This window comes from Cryptomeria japonica, chromosome 3 (genome assembly GCF_030272615.1).
Source record: "Cryptomeria japonica chromosome 3, Sugi_1.0, whole genome shotgun sequence".
NCBI classification, from domain to species: Eukaryota; Viridiplantae; Streptophyta; class Pinopsida; order Cupressales; family Cupressaceae; genus Cryptomeria; species Cryptomeria japonica.
In genome coordinates, this window is record NC_081407.1 from 267043232 (window position 1) to 267059507 (window position 16276).

General features: G+C 35.7%; 1 protein-coding gene across 2 annotated transcripts in view; it reads right to left on the bottom strand.

Moving 5' to 3' along the window:
- The window catches only part of LOC131053340 (uncharacterized), a 169287-nt gene extending 156398 nt beyond the window's left edge, over nucleotides 1-12889 (bottom strand). The window contains exons 1-3 of one of the 2 annotated variants that reach the window (XM_057987939.2): nucleotides 12429-12889; nucleotides 12183-12349; nucleotides 1433-1552 (exon numbers count right to left, since the gene is read on the bottom strand). In XM_057987939.2, coding sequence (XP_057843922.1) covers nucleotides 1433-1552; nucleotides 12183-12326 — 264 coding nt within the window. In that variant the 5' untranslated portion in view covers nucleotides 12327-12349; nucleotides 12429-12889. The remainder of the gene's footprint in view (nucleotides 1-1432; nucleotides 1553-12182; nucleotides 12350-12428) is intronic. The other variant, XM_057987940.2, reaches the window with a different exon arrangement.
- Nucleotides 12890-16276: the final 3387 nt, after the last annotated feature.

Sequence of the window (16276 nt, forward strand, 5' to 3'; positions counted from 1 at the left end):
GAAGTTCGCTTCTGAGGGTATGCACATGAAGTGAAGGTTCTAACTTAATCATTTCACACCTCACACAAGGATATCCACCTGACTCCTGGCTTTTTTACCACCTATACCCCTCTAATGCAAAGGCTAATAGCTAAGGACTCTTAACACTATCTTAGAAAGCAAGAAAAAACTGGGGGTCCCCATTTGCGATGGGGCGATGTGTGAATACCTCACAACACAACCCCACAAGCTGCAAATAGTACAAACATTACACCAACTGTCCAGATCTGAGGGAAAACTCTTCTTACAAATCCCCCTCAGACTCACACCTGACGTCTCCCTGTTACCTTGTGATGGTTCACTGGTGATGGTGCAAGATAAATTTTGATCCCAACTAAAATAATTTGTTGTCTAATACCAACTAGCCAAAGCTATATATTACTTATTAGCTTAACTTTTGACGAATAATCGAACCCCATAATTTCTTGAATGAAGTTGACTCACCTCCATAAAAATAAAAAATAAAAAATAAAAAATAATAGGAATCAAGCAAAAATAGAAATGACTAGAAATGCTAGCAACTAATCACTATTGCGAACTACCAAATAAGGTATGCACTGTAACTACAATAAAACCATATTGCTGAAGGACAAACAAAAAAGGTCCCAAAAACAACTTGTTGCTTCAACCCCTTTAAAAAAATTCAAGTTTTTAAATATAAACGGATTCTAAACGTAAATGAAAATTTAATGGCATTTAAACAAAATTAGGTTAAATAAGGATCTAAAGATAACAATAGTAGTTAAAATAGAATCAGAACTCATCCATGAATAAAAATTGAATCTAGAAGATCCAAAGAGAGAAATGGAGGGTGATCCAAAGCAAGAGCATCAAACTAGAGACAAGAAGCCTAGGTGATAATTTACAATATAAATTTTGTGAAAAAAAAGGCATTAAAAATTCAATTATATGACTCAAATCAACAAAATCTAAAACATGGCATATGGCCTGAAATTCAATATCAATAATTTTTCCAGCAGGAAACATTCATGCTTGCTATCTTTGACTGACTAATCATGCAATGGTCAAACTTGCGCTGTGAACAAATTGAAAGAATTTACATTGAAAAATCCTTCACAAACAACAAGAATAATTACCTTCTAATACACTACTAAAAGGAAAAGACACAACCTTTATGAACTAAAATTAGAGAAGAAAATTAATCTTTTGGAAAACTATTTAACCATACAAATAATGTTTCATGAACTGAATTTTTTTTAAATACTGAAAGAATAGAACATAAAGATTTGCACCCAATGTTCAAGGAACCTCTCAAACGAGTCATTTTTCTCCCACAGAGAAAATTGCTCGTCATAGATAAAGAAATTCTTACAAGTAATATGGCAATGGAATGGAAAATTTGTGAAAAGAAAAACAGAAAGGGAATACAAACCTTTACAACCCCAACAAAGTTCAAGAGGTCAATATCAAGTTGGACCCCTTCTATTGGTTTCTCCAAGCTAATCAGCTTCCTTGTCCTGGTATATTTACTTCCCTGACTAATTAATTTTACCTACAAAAGTAAGAGAAAAAATATCATATTAGAACACTTTGTGATTGCAAATTGACATTTTAAAATCTCTAGGACAACCTCTACTAACAGTCACTTCAATCAAGAAAATAAGGGCATTGACCCAAGATAAAAAAGTTACTAGAACCACTATTGATGCTATGTTTAAATAAAACCACTCATATGGTTGATGATGAGGACATGTGCAATGAGTATACCACTGATCTACTTTGTTAAAATACAAGGTGTATTTTTTATCAAATTTCTCACACTTAAACCTTTGAAGAACACTATTAAAAAATGTGGATTTTTTAGTCTTCTTAGTCTGGAGATGCTTTATGTTGTCTATAATGTGCCCTTTTGTAAATGCCCTAGTTCTTACCGTAAAATCACAAATTACTTTCAAATAAGAGATGTAAGATGGTTAGTGGTATATTAGATCTTGATTGAGACCCCTCAATCGTGTTCAATACAAGATCAATCTTTCCTTCTAGGGTTAGAAACATTATCTTAATCATCATTGTAGTTTACATAATGTGCATGCGGATTCCCTTCAGGCTTAACCCAATGACCCATCCACGCTATGAAGCCCATGGGAGATCATACAAGGTGCCTTGAGCCTATCCATCAAGTTCAGGGGCACAGAACTATATCCATCTGGCCTTCCAACTTAACCCAAGGACCGCCAGGCTACTTGCTTTCCTTATATGCCCACATCTGCCCTCCATTGCAGAACGGTAGATTGCATGAAAGCTTGTATATATATATATATATATATATAACATTATGAGGGACACAGCATAATGAAGATTATATATACATCATGCCCAGCTCTTTGTGATTAACAAAGACTGCTGACTATTCTTAATATCTCTCCAGTCAGATCTGTCTTTTATATCTGATATCTTTTTATTCTCTGCTGTTTGATTCATGATCCTTATGCCAACCTGGATCTGCCTTATACCCTTCTATCCCAATGAGGGGTTACATCTTTGTCCTATGTACACACTCTCCTCCAAGGTTGCGTCTCTTCACAACTATCCTGTGCCTCTTACTAATGAACTGCGGTTGTTAACTATCGAGTTGCTATCTTAATCACAATGGAGATCATGACTTCTTTAAGGTGAGATCATAGTATTAATAATAACAAGATTGCTATCTTATTACCGATCAAAAAAAAGATTGCTATCTTATAATAAGATCATTCCCTTAACAAAAATTATATATGCTTTGTAAAGTGACTGCTGTGTATAAATCAGCCCAGGAAAATTGCTTTGTGCACTGATTTGTTGAGACTCAAGGTTAGTCGATCAAGGGGAAAGAATATTAAGAATGCTTAAGTCCTTAACTGACGACCTACAACCTTAGAAGAAAATCGTGAAGTCTTATTAATAAGACAATTTTCTGAATATCTATATCTAAACCCATCCTAAGGATGATGTGGAGAATGTTATTAAGGTAGGGGCATGACACTGTCACTTCTCCACTACTATTTTTGTTGAATGTACTGTCCGAATTCATAACACTAACATAATTCCATTTTAATAACCTTCAATATTTATCTAATAATTGCCCTGAATAACTGATCCTATCGTCCCTACAATGGTGAGGGGTGCTATGCATGGAAATAAAAGACCTTACATGCCATGAAGCTTTTGTTAAGGATTTGGTATTGAACAATGTATATGCTCACTCCTAACATCAGCCAGATTGGCTGTGGATTTGTGTATCCTCTTGCTTGGCCTTCGCCTTATATCCTACTGACTTTATATTTGTGAGAAGACAAGCCACAATTCTTTGAGTCTGAATAAAAATTTGGTTGCACATATTAGTGCCTTAGGATTAATCTGATTAAAAGATTTTATCTCCTTCACAATGCCTCCTTGCCTTCTTGCTTCTCCTCCAAGTAAGAGGGGCAATCTGCTATAAAAAATTTAAGTGGCTAGTGTTGGATCAAAGAGCACACAGAAATTGAAGAATTATGCCATGAAAAGCAGAATAACACCAATAACAAAATTATATTCTGCTGGAATCAACTAGAGAATGATTACAAATATGGCTTATAAAACTATTGTCTAACTCCATTTCTCAACCACCCAACAACTACCTTACTAACTACCCATTACATAACAAACATTAACATAAATCTAATATACTAACACATATAGGAACATATAGAACTAAACTACTAACAAACAAAATTTTGGACCATAAGGACCACAAAAACCAAAAACCTCTCCAAAAGAGGAAAACAAATGATCCGGTGCATCTATACATCTAACTCACCTTCCACTCTATAAACTCAATCTCCTCTCTCCATGTACTGACCAACTTGTGTTAAAACCTACATGCATCCTCTGAATCCCTAACTCTTTACTTCGCATTCCTGTGAGAGCAACACCTAAAAGTCGCATACCTCCAGTGCCCTATGCCACTACCTTGTACCATCTAAATATTAATTGCCTCTTCCTAACTCTACCTAAATCCATACCACATGCAATATGAGCAATTTGTGTCCTTTTTCCCCTTACAATAGCCATGGGCCACAACCCTTTAGGGCACCCAAAACCAATGGCCGACTACTTGACCATACACACACATTAGTTGACTACCTACATATGCAACACCTGTCAAAGGTAAAAGCACTTGCTAAATGATCATGAAGACCAATCCCCCCTCCCCGCCCCCCCATCATTTGAAAGGCAGGAAATAGAACACAACCCCACAAAAGTACTGTCATCAAAAATCAAAAAGAAAAGAGCAAACCAAAAATAGGAACAACATACTAGAAACACAACAGTGAACATGGAAGACAAAATGAATGTGCAGTGAATTGGAAAAATGGAAAGCCATCTACTCCTACCAAAACTGCCTCTCTAACAGTACGCCCATCTCCAAGCAAGAAGCTTTAGAGATGAAAATTGGCCCTCCATCTCAGTGCATCCTCCAACCTCCTCTTTGAATCCTCTAGACTTGTGCCACTGAATGTAACATGCAAAGCACTAAGAACTGCAAAAATAATAGGTGACATTATAAACATTTTCATTTTAAAGGTGTTGGATTCGACTCAAATTAGTCCTACATTTTCATTTTAAAGGTGAGATGGAAATTGGTCCACCATAATCTCGGTGGATCCTCCAACCTCCTCTTTGATTCCTCTAGACCCATGCCTCTGAATGTAAGATGCAAAGCACTAAGAGCTGTGAAAATAATGAGGTGACATTATAAACATTTTCATTTTAAAGGTGTTGGATTCAACTAAAATTACACCTTAGTACAATCAAGTCCTTATGTCTCCTTTTGAATAAATATCTCAAAAATAAAATAAAACCCTTTCCAATGGATTTACAACACCCAAAATTGCCTAGATCAATTAGTCATATTAGAAGATGGGCAAAGATGAAGACAAAAAAATTACGTGAGGCATATTCATGTTTTGAACTTATGACCTCTTACACACTACACAAAAAATTTAATCAACAAACTGATGCCTATGCACCATGCTTGGATATAACATCACCAATGTAAGTGATAAAGGTACTGAGAACAGAAAAATAAGAAATAAATGCAGAAGCCTTTTCTTGGTATTATTTTCTTAAAAAGTCTTTGTCCCAAAAAAAATCATCTAGATAGGAAACTTTTTAAGGAAAAAATTTATGACCTCCAAAGATGTTATTGGATAGCAGGATTGCTTTAAAGTTTCTGTTTCACACATTATACATTTTCTCATGTCAAAAATGTGGCTAGAAACAACCAAGGGTTGCTGGGTGAGGCTAGGAAATTGCAATAAACCTTGTAAGCTTGGCAGTTCGTTTGTAAAAGCAATCTGGTATAGTGTAGTCTGAAGACAGTATAGTGTGGCTGTTGTTGGATTTTGTCAATTCTTTCTCCGCACAATATTCATTTTCCTTCAATTCTGTACCTCTGATATTCACAGCTTATTCCAAAAACTTCACATCCTCTTCTTCTACAAACTTCTGTTCACTTTGGCAATTAAATGGAAGAGTAAAAAGTTATAGCAGCTGATTTAATAATCTATTTTGCTTCCAATGCCATGTAAATATACCTTTGTTCTTCCAAGGTCAACCATTTGTACATACCATCATGTTGTCTATCTGTTCAAAACTTAGACACAAATCAAAATAATTATCATAAGATAGAGAAACTTTGTTCAGTGTGGGGATTCCCTATAGTCCCCTAGACAATTGAGGGACATCCAGGTTCTTCTTCACTTCATATTGACAAACAGAACAATCAAAAAAGTTTGTAATTGCCTTAAGGCTATTTCTAACAGAATAGAATAGCTTTGTTAGCACAATGGTGAAGGAACTGAATCAGAGTCATGAGTATCCAGTATGTATATCAGATTTGGACTTGAAGAAAAACAAATTAAAGCATAGGTGATAAAAACATCAAGTGATTTAACAGAAGGAGCAAAGAAAATGTATCATCCGTGCAAATAAAACGAATGAATGCCATATATATGATTATCTGGGTATGATTTATTAAGACACATATATGATTTATTATGGCGCTGGAATGATTTATTACAGCGCTAACCTTCCAAACAAAAATGTGGCTGTGTAGGAGTGCTTAGTTTAAGCAGATACCTCCAAGTGGTGCATAGAATTAAACCAGGCCAAACCAATTAAATCACTGGTCCAATCTGCTTGTCTAAATCACAGAGCCCTCTACATGCAAATGGTACAGACATTCATCTTCCTTCCTGTTGTGACATTTTCACACATCGCCCCATTTAAAATGGGGACCCCCTTTTTTCGCTTTTGTTTTGCCTGTTCTTCTCTCTGCTTTTAGGGTTTTGAATGAGTGAGTTGTCTGTTTGGGCTAGGGCTAAACCTTAGGGGTTTCTTTTGGATGTTTCTCAAGCTGAGTCCAGTCAAATTTTGAAAGTTATTAAGCGTCCTCCCGAGGATTGAGATTGACTCAATAAGATAAGTCTGTCAAGAAGTCAGATATGTCTCAGGTTAGGTCTAGTTAGGGTTTTTTGAGGGAAAATTCAAATTTTGTCTAAGTGTTAGCATTTCGAAGATGAAATTGTATATTCTTGCCTAGGTGAATTTTGATCAAATTTCAAAGGCAGGATGATGCCTGAAACAGAAAAAGTGCTCCTGTCCCTCTCCAAGGGACCAGGGCGAATTTCATTCTAAGTGCAATTTCTTATTTTGCGAGGACTTGCTAACTGATTATGGGCCTTGAAGATGACCTAACTCTGCCTTGTGAAATGATTGGAGACCTAAATTTTGAATATTTTAGCCAGAAAGGCCAAAAGTGCTCCCGTCCCTCTCCAAGGGACCAGAGCACAAATGTTATTTTATGCATATTTGTCACTAACTTTTCTATTTTGTTTTGTGCAGGGTCTTCCGGAATGATAATTGGACATGACTTGATACTTTTGAAGATTTTGAAGGCACAAAAATGGTGAATTTTGAAGGTTAAAGGAAAAAGTGCTCCCATCCCTCTCCAAGGGACCAAGGCAAAGTGCTCCCGTCCCTCACTGAAGGACCATCCCACTTTTCTAAAAATACAAATTTCTTGCAAAGGCAAGGCAAGTTGCGTGATTGAAATGAATGAGAGAAGGCAAGATTCATCCATTGAAGATAATTTCGAAGGCTAGCAAAGGACAGATAAGCTTGTAATTGCAAAAGTGCTCCCGTCGTCCCTCATTGAAAGACAAAGGCGAAAAGACTTATTGGAGCCATTCCTGGCCTTGTTTGGTCAAATTGAAACATCAAAGGCATAGTGAAGGACAAAATGAACATGATAAAGCATCCAAACTTGATTGAAAGCAAAGAAATGATGAAGTTTTTGCCTAGAAGGTAAAAAGTGCTCCCGTCCCTCACTGAAGGACCAGAGCACTTTTCTTTATATGTACAATTTTAGACCTTTATTGGACATTAACTTCTATTCATAGCATGAAGTAAGATGAAATCTTCCCTAGCAAAGAAATTTCGAGGTGAAAAGTGAGACAATTTGGCTTAGAAGGTAAAAAGTGCTCCCGTCCCTCACTGAAGGACCGTGCCACTTTTTTCAAATTTGCACTGTCTTTGCAAGGTTAAGGTGATTTTATGATTTGAAGAGGTTAAGGGAAGCATGTTTTGTCCATTGAATATAATTTAAGCGGTTCACAAAGGACCGTCCCTCACTGAAGGACCGTGCCACTTTTTCAAGTTTCTCTTCATTGTTCGATATTTTATGATAAAACTTGACTTGGATGGGAAAGACGAATGATGTTTTATGCCTTGGACGCAATTGAGAGGTTTAAAGAGCAAAAAGTATGCCAAAATGACAAAAAGTGCTCCCGTCCCTCACCAAGGGACCAACACAAAGTGCTCCCGTCCCTCACTGAAGGACCATGCCACTTTTTCAAAGTGCTCCCGTCCCTCACTGAAGGACCATGCCACTTAATGTGTTATCTTCCCTTTCTCACCAATTTTGGACAAATTGAGACCAAGGCGCAAGTTTGAAAAAGTGTTTAAAATGCCTTAAGTTGAATTGAGATGCGAGAGTTGCAAATTTTGACAACTGGCAAAAGTGCTCCCGTCCCTCACTGAAGGACCGTGCCACTTTTTCCAAATATGACCTTTTACCTTGCATTTTGAAATAATATTTTTATTACCAAGGCTCAAGATGGTATGAAATGTGATATTCTACGCCTTGAGGGTAAATTGAAGATTAATATGATCAAGAATTCATGCAATGGACTCAAAAGTGCTCCCGTCCCTCACTGAAGGACCATCCCACTTTTTTTTGAAAACAACAAATTCCCTCCGAGATTATGCTAAGGCAACGTTGTATGAGATGGGAAGAATCTTCTAAAGCATGGTGAACAAAGGTTTGACTCCAAACAATTGAGAATCCTAGCCTAAAAATGAAAAAGTGCTCCTATCCCTCTCCAAGGGACCAGAGCGCTTAACATGTGCATTCTTTATTTTTGCCATATGCCAACGTTAATATCCTCCAAATCGCATTAGATGCCAAATCGCCAACTTCGAAATATTTGAAAAAATTAAATTAAATTGGCATTTAATAAATTGATTTTAGGCCTTAAAAAATCAAACTTTTATTGTGAAGGCATTTAAAAAAAAAAAAAAATTTAAATTAAAAAAAATTAAAAGTTGAGTGCACAAGGCATTATTTTGTCTTTATTTGACAAGTCGGCCTTCTTCTTGATGGTTTTATTTTTTATTTTTTAAGGCTTAATTGCTAGGTCGGCCTCATGGGTAAGTGGAAGGTGAGCGCTCTATATATTGGAGGTGTTGCTTCACAATTCAAATCATTCAATCATCCTTTCAAGTGCAAATTTGGAGAGCAATTTGAGGAGCGAAATTCATCTTGAAGGCTATTGGAGAGGCGAATTTCTTGCTAGATTGGAGGATAATTTCCAGATTTTTTGACGACATTTGAAGGCGAATTTCCAGATCTTGAGGAAGCTAGTGGAAGGTGGAATTCTTTTCCAAGCTAGAGGAGGTACAATTTGTTCAAGAGAGGGCTTTGATCTATATTTCGCCTAGCCAAAATTCACCCTATTTTTGCATCATTTTTTAGAATTAATTCTCAAGTGGAGGTATGGCGAGATCATCCTAGTCCCAATGTTGAGATTTTGAATTTTGAACTTCAAGTTTTTGAAAATTACATGGTTAATTAGGAAATGATAACTCAAGATTTATCATGAAGTTTCCTAATTAAAATCTTGAATCTTCCTTTTAAAGTTTAATTTTTAGATTTCAAGATATATTACTAATTTTGAAATGTTGTGTAGGTATCAAGATGGCGACTCCAAAGCCCGGAGGATCTACAAGTCGCCAAGTTCTCATCAAGGAAAATCAAGCCAGATCAAGGACGACCTCCTCCAGCCTAACATCGACAAGGAGGACCTTCTTCGATCCAGCCTAGCATCGACAAGGGCAACCTCTTCCAATCCAGCATTCCAAGGCGAGGTACATCAATCATCCTGCACATCAAGGACACAAGAAGTCAGAGCAAGGGTTCGTTGAAGAAGCAGATAGTTCCAGATGAATTAATTAAAGCTAGCTTCTCAACAACATCAAATTGAATATCTACCAAGCTACAAGTGTCAGAAGAGTTGGCATCCTAGTCATCACTCCTCCAGTCGGATTGGTCCACCTCAACAATGTCCAGATTCAATGTACCCAACTCAATGGGAGGTGGCGCAAACTTCTATGTACCTACCTCGGCTATCCATTGGTTGAATTTTCCAGAGAGGACATGTGTCCAAGCAATACAATTTTATCATTGGTCAAGCATTAAATGTTATGTAATGGTTGTAACAAACCCTAATTAGGGTTTTCATTGTAAAATCTTGGCCATTGATCTCGAATTGATCTTAGCCATCAAATTGTATTGAGGGCACTATATAAGCCCTGGCATTTCATTTGTAAATATATATAGAAGCAATTAATAGAAGATAGATAGAGAGTAGTTAGAAGGTGATTAGCTAGTTGATAGAATAGCAATTAGAGTAGAGTAGAGAGAGAAGGCAAAGATTGTTGCCAAGATGTTGTTGTAAGAGACTTGTAACTTCATTGAAGAAATGGTGAAATTTATGGGTCGATTCGACAATTTGCATGGTCTTTATACTTCTTATATTTGATTTCATGTTATTAGATGAATGGAAGAAATGTGCTTGATTGATGGTGGAATTCGTATATCCATACTACTAGCAGTTTGTTGATTGCAGACTTGCCTTGTGTAGTCAACTGGAATCATTCAGCTTAAGCTTAACTTCAATTGTCGCTTCTTCATTGATATGCATCAACCTGATGGTGTCTATGCCTGCAATGATGATTTGAACATCATAAAGCTTTCCTTCGAAGATCGCACTAACCTTGTGGAGATGGTCCTGTGATGTCAAAACAAGACTTAGTTAGAATTCCATCAAAGATCATTCATTGCTCTTACATTCTTAGTATTAGGATTAGATTCTTTCCTCGCCCTCATCTTTTTTCCTTTTTTTTTTCAAATCAAAGCTAGTAAGAGCCTGTGTTCCAGCAATATTCAAAGCAAATCAGAAGTTCAGTCATCAAGTGTAAGTCCCCTTGTGATTCCAGCAAATCACATCATACCACAGAGAGCTTATCCACACGTAGAGATCCTACAACGAAGAACCTTGGAGTCATCCTGATTGATCCTTTTTTGCGATATCTTCAACAATCAGAGGCTTTATTCAAGAGAGGATAAGGTACCCTTAGGTATTTTATTCTGTGTTTGATAGTGTACAAAATACACGTCAACACTTCCATTATTCAGTATGTGCCTCCGATACCTCTTGTTGGATTCAATAGCACATGGGAATTAAAGAACCATACCATGAACAGCAAAATAATGCCAAGAACAAAATCATATTATGCTGGAATTATCTAGATTGATTACAAATATGACCATTGTCCAACCCCATTTTTCAATCACCCAACAACCACCATTCTAACTACCCATTACATAACAAACATTAACAATTATCTAATATACTAACACATCGGAACATATAGAACTAAGCTGGTAACAAACAAAAATTTGGAGCACAGAAGCCAACCAATAGCTTACTCTTAAAAAAACATTTATCAGGGGTGGCAACCTCTGGGTCATAACACTCATTAAAAGCATAAAACAGATATAAAGAAAATATGAGCTAAAATTAATTATGTCAATGGCATGAATGAACTCCGTTTAATTACTTCACAAAACATTCACCCCTAGTCATATCAACAAGTTAAATTAATCGATGAATGAAAATCCCCACTTCATAAAACAATCTACATAAGTTCCCTAATAACTGCCAGAGATAACATATCCTGTTCTACTTTCCACATGTGTGTAAAAGACCCTACATGCCTTGAAACGTTTACCAAGGAGGTCAGCATTGCACTATGGGTATGTTCACCTCTACTAACATCAACTAGATTAAATGTCAGTTTGTGCAGCCTCTCTCGCTTGACCTACATCTCCTATCATTGTGTGTGAATACAAGCTGTCGTTCTCAGTATGTGAATATAAGTTGGGATGCACACGTGTTGGTGCATAGGGATTGTTCTGTTAAAAACTATACCAGCTGTAGTTCTCAGTATGTGAAATATAAATTGGGGTGGACACATGTCGGTGCCAGAGCATTATTCTGTTGAAAATTACGAACCCAGAGATGCAACTAGCAGCTGAGAAAGATGGAAGATTAAGCGTTTGCCCCAGATATTGTACACATACATCGTGTTAGTAATGTAAACGTTGAAGTTATCTGTATGCTCATTTGGGCATTGCTCCCTCCTCTGAGTTTGTTTCTTCGTTGCTGCATAGATTCTTTGCTTTTGAATCCATGTCTTATTTATTTGATTTCTACAATTCCTATAAATTTTTTGCTATAAATTGCCACAAGCCCCCAATTTGTAATAATGTTTTTACCATCATGAAAACTACCATAGAACTTATTTAAGTGGCTAATTTTGCTTTAAATCATCATCATTCAAGGATAGTTGTATACAGCTCATTAGCAGCCACTGACTATTTAAAACACAATTAAATAAAACCTCTCTGAAACCAATTCGGTATTTCATCCTAATTGCATCAAATCTTTCTTTGTAATCACATTACGAAACATTCATACCTGGTTAGGTTGCCCATCGGGATCACTTTCTGAGCTACTGCTACTGGGTATCAGTGATTCAATCAAATCCTGTAATAGTTCTATCGCTACTACTACTTCCACTGGTTGTTTCTGTCCAACCTTCTTATCATGTTCACCTTCCATATATGCACATATAATGGGTTAGCCTACAAAAACAAAAGCACCCAGATTATGTATGTGAAGACCAACTTATTTTGAAATGGCTTCAGGAATTCACTTGAGTACCATCGCTTGCAGAAGCTTCATATCGTGCTCTGTAAACGAATTTAAAATGTTTAGCCCTGCTGGAAAGTGGCCACCATTGCTCTGTCTTGTACCCTTTTGACCTTGCCGGATTCCCACCAAAATGCTTTTTGAAATTCTGATGGCCTGTAAAGACCAACAGAAGGATTGGGAAAGAACCTCAACGTTCGAAATTTTCGGACAGTTCGATAGAAAAAGAGGATTATTTGCACCCTTCCATCCCATGCCACTCGCATGCCAACGCCCTGCTGCGGACGTACTCGTCCTTCAACGCATAACCCCTCCTTACGGCTTTTTCCTTTTCCCTTTTTCAAACGGTGATAGGGGAGAGGAGCCAATACTTGCGGGCGCTGGCTATGCAGGGGAAAATTTGCACCGCACGGCCAGCGCCTTCCTCTATGCATTGCACGACCTGTCAGCAGTCTGCAGCGCCTTTAAACGGAAAACGCCCACTTGCACCCGCCGGAACTTCCAACCATTCTCGCCGTTGAATTTTGTTTATAATGTTTGATTTTATATTTTAATTTATTTTTAATAATAAGTTGTGTTTAAATTTTTTTTATTTTTTTATTTTTAATATAAATAGGAAGTTTTTAATAAGCATAATTTTTTTTGAATTTATGTATTTAAATTTTTAAATGATAAATTATATTTTTTATTTTCTTTAAATAGCTTTATTTATTTTACTAATTATTATTTTATTAATATTGAAATTAATATAATAGTATTACATAAATATAATTTAAATAATATATTAATTGACATCATTCTTTAAATCAATGAAAATTTCAAATTAATAGTGTTTATAGATAAGATTTAAATGTATCTTTAATAATGTAAACACATATTTTTTAATCCAAAAATATCCATAAAAATAATTTTCTATGATTTTCTTGGTACCTTAGAGAGAATCATCTAACTTGTATGTGTATTATGATGGAGAGGTTGCAACATATTTGAAAGCATTGGTTGAAAAGTAAAATATTTTCATACTTAACATAATAACAAGCTCATTAGTTTATTTGATTATGTGGTAAAATGATAATAATTGAAAAAGTTATTTTTGTTTTACACTAAAAAGAATATTGTTATTCATATAATTTGACGTCATTTTTTGAGATGTTAATTTTTACATTTCTTGTTATTTTAAATATGATGTATCCATATGAAACACAATAGATCAAATGTTGGATGGGAAGTGAGAGACAACATAAACATACCACATGACGATGAAGAGATATAATATACAAATGAAAACTTAAAGCATCATAGAGCTACCACCATGATTGGAAATCAAATCCATTGCAAATGCACATATCATTCATATTAGTTACAATCACAATATATGAAAGCTCACCCAAATGGGAGAAAACCATGGTGTGAGTAGTAAATCACAAAACTTGTACTCTTTTGGAGTATACCTGGTGAGGAGCCATCCATGTTAGGAGATTACAAAGACATTATTAGGTGCCACCCAGTTAAGGGATTTTACAAAAGGGACCTGTTAAAGTCCGCCCGGTTAAGGGATTTATGTTACAATGGTTAGAAGGCAATAAATGAATGATCTGTTGAATTAGCTACTGATAGCTTGATCAGATTTCAATATGAATCACACTTTATTCACACCGGTTGTGTCTTCTCTGCACTGCACCGGTTTTCTTCTTACACCTTGGGCTCTTCACTCAGTCGGTCCTCTGTCCCTCAGCTCTGCACTCTGTCGATCCTCTCACCTTCGGCTCTGCACTCTGTCGGTTCTCTGTCTCTAGGCTCTGCTCTTAGTCAATCTACCTCAAACACCCTCAGCTCTGCTAAAACCTTTTAGCACTTCCTCTCTCTCTTTTCTTCACTTTGGATCGCCTTACTTTGGATTGCCTTCAACAAGGTCTACTCGTTGCAAATTTCACGATCTAGTCTTTCTGTACGAATACAAAAACACTTTATACATTTTCTGCCGACACTTTCAGGTGATCCCTCAATCAAAGCAATCATAGATTTAGGAAGATTTCAAATTCAAAATCTCCCACTCTTTCTTTGCGCGCCTTACAACATTTCCGCCAAGCGTTCAACAAAATCTGCCACCGCATCTTCCAAAGATAGTAACTTTTGGGTTGTATTCAGTCAATTAAGTGTGAACCAGAAAATTCGCAAGTAATCATGCTTGACTGCATGATAACTGAAGTTGACCTTACCAACATGTGATTTGGCATAGACACAAACTCACCAACTCATCTTTTGCCACCGCAACTGAATAACCGATCACCGCTCTGAGATTTATGGTGAACACCTATCTTCCTTCTGTCATACCGGTGTACCGGTATGCCACTGCACTTCTATATTACCAGTTTATTCTTTGATTGCCAGTTTGTTATGCTAGCATCAAGTTTCTTCCCCTGTTTGCCAATGAGGATTCAATTTGCATACCACCTCAAGTTTTCTTGCCTGAGTCACCTTTTGTGACTTCATCATCATCAGAGTGACCGATCTTCTTGAATGACAGACCAGTTGGCTTAGTCTATCTTTCCTTGAGCTGATTGAACCTTTGGTCATTTGTTACCAATGTTGTTTCCATGTGTTTGTAAGTCATCACCTTTGCTTACTGAATAACACCACTCTACCGATACCACTTCACTGATAAGTGTTAGACATCAATGACAAATCTTAGCACATATACCGGTTCTCTGGATTGATCGGTTTTGTCAATGACCCAACAATTGCAGCTTTAGATGGTCAACAAAGCATTCGAAAAAAATGCAACAATTTTTTGTTGATCTTAATCAAACAATAACAATAATGGACACACTACAAAGTGGAAATGGTAAGTATGAAATGAACTTCAATCAATTAGGAGTCTTTAATTTGAAAATTAATTCGATGTATTTTGCATTTTTTGATGATATTTATATAGATAATCATGATCAACATTTTTTTGGTTATCATGTAGTGTATTATAAAAAAATGTATTAATTTTGTAGTACTTTAACTATATTTTAAAAGTAGATCTTCGAGGGAGTGGATTGTGGAATTAAGATGAAAACATCATTTGTATATTGTACTTTTGAGTTAGACTACTATTGTATATTTTAAAAATTGGCTGACTTTCTTAAGACCACGATGGTCACATTTCTTATTATGTACATAATATGACATTGCAATGATATCTCCTATGCTTACATTTGACAATAAATTCGGTGGTGTGAGCTTTCATATATTGTGATTGTAACTAATATGAATGATATGTGCATTTGCAATGGATTTGATTTCCAATCATGGTGGTAGCTCTATGATGCTTTAAGTTTTCATTTATATATTATATCTCTTCATCGTCATGGTATGTTTATGTTGTCTCTCACTTCCCATCCAACATTTGATCTATTGTGTTTCATATGGATACATCATATTTAAAATAACAAGAAATGTAAAAATTAACATCTCATAAAATGACGTCAAATTATATGAATAACAATATTCTTTTGTGTAAAACAGAAATACCTTTTTCAATTATTATCATTTTACCACATAATCAAATAAAGTAATGAGCTTGTTATTATGTTAAGTATGAAAATATTTTACTTTTCAACCAATGCTTTCAAATATGTTGCAACTTCTCCATCATAATACACATACAAGTTAGATGATTCTCTCTAAGGTACCAAGAAAATCATAGGAAGTTATTTTTATGGATATTTTTGGATTAAAAAATATGTGTTTACATTATTAAAGATACATTTAAATCTTATCTATAAACACTATTAATTTGAAATTTTCATTGATTCAAGGAATGATGTCAATTAATATATTATTTAAATTATATTTATGTAATACTATTATAT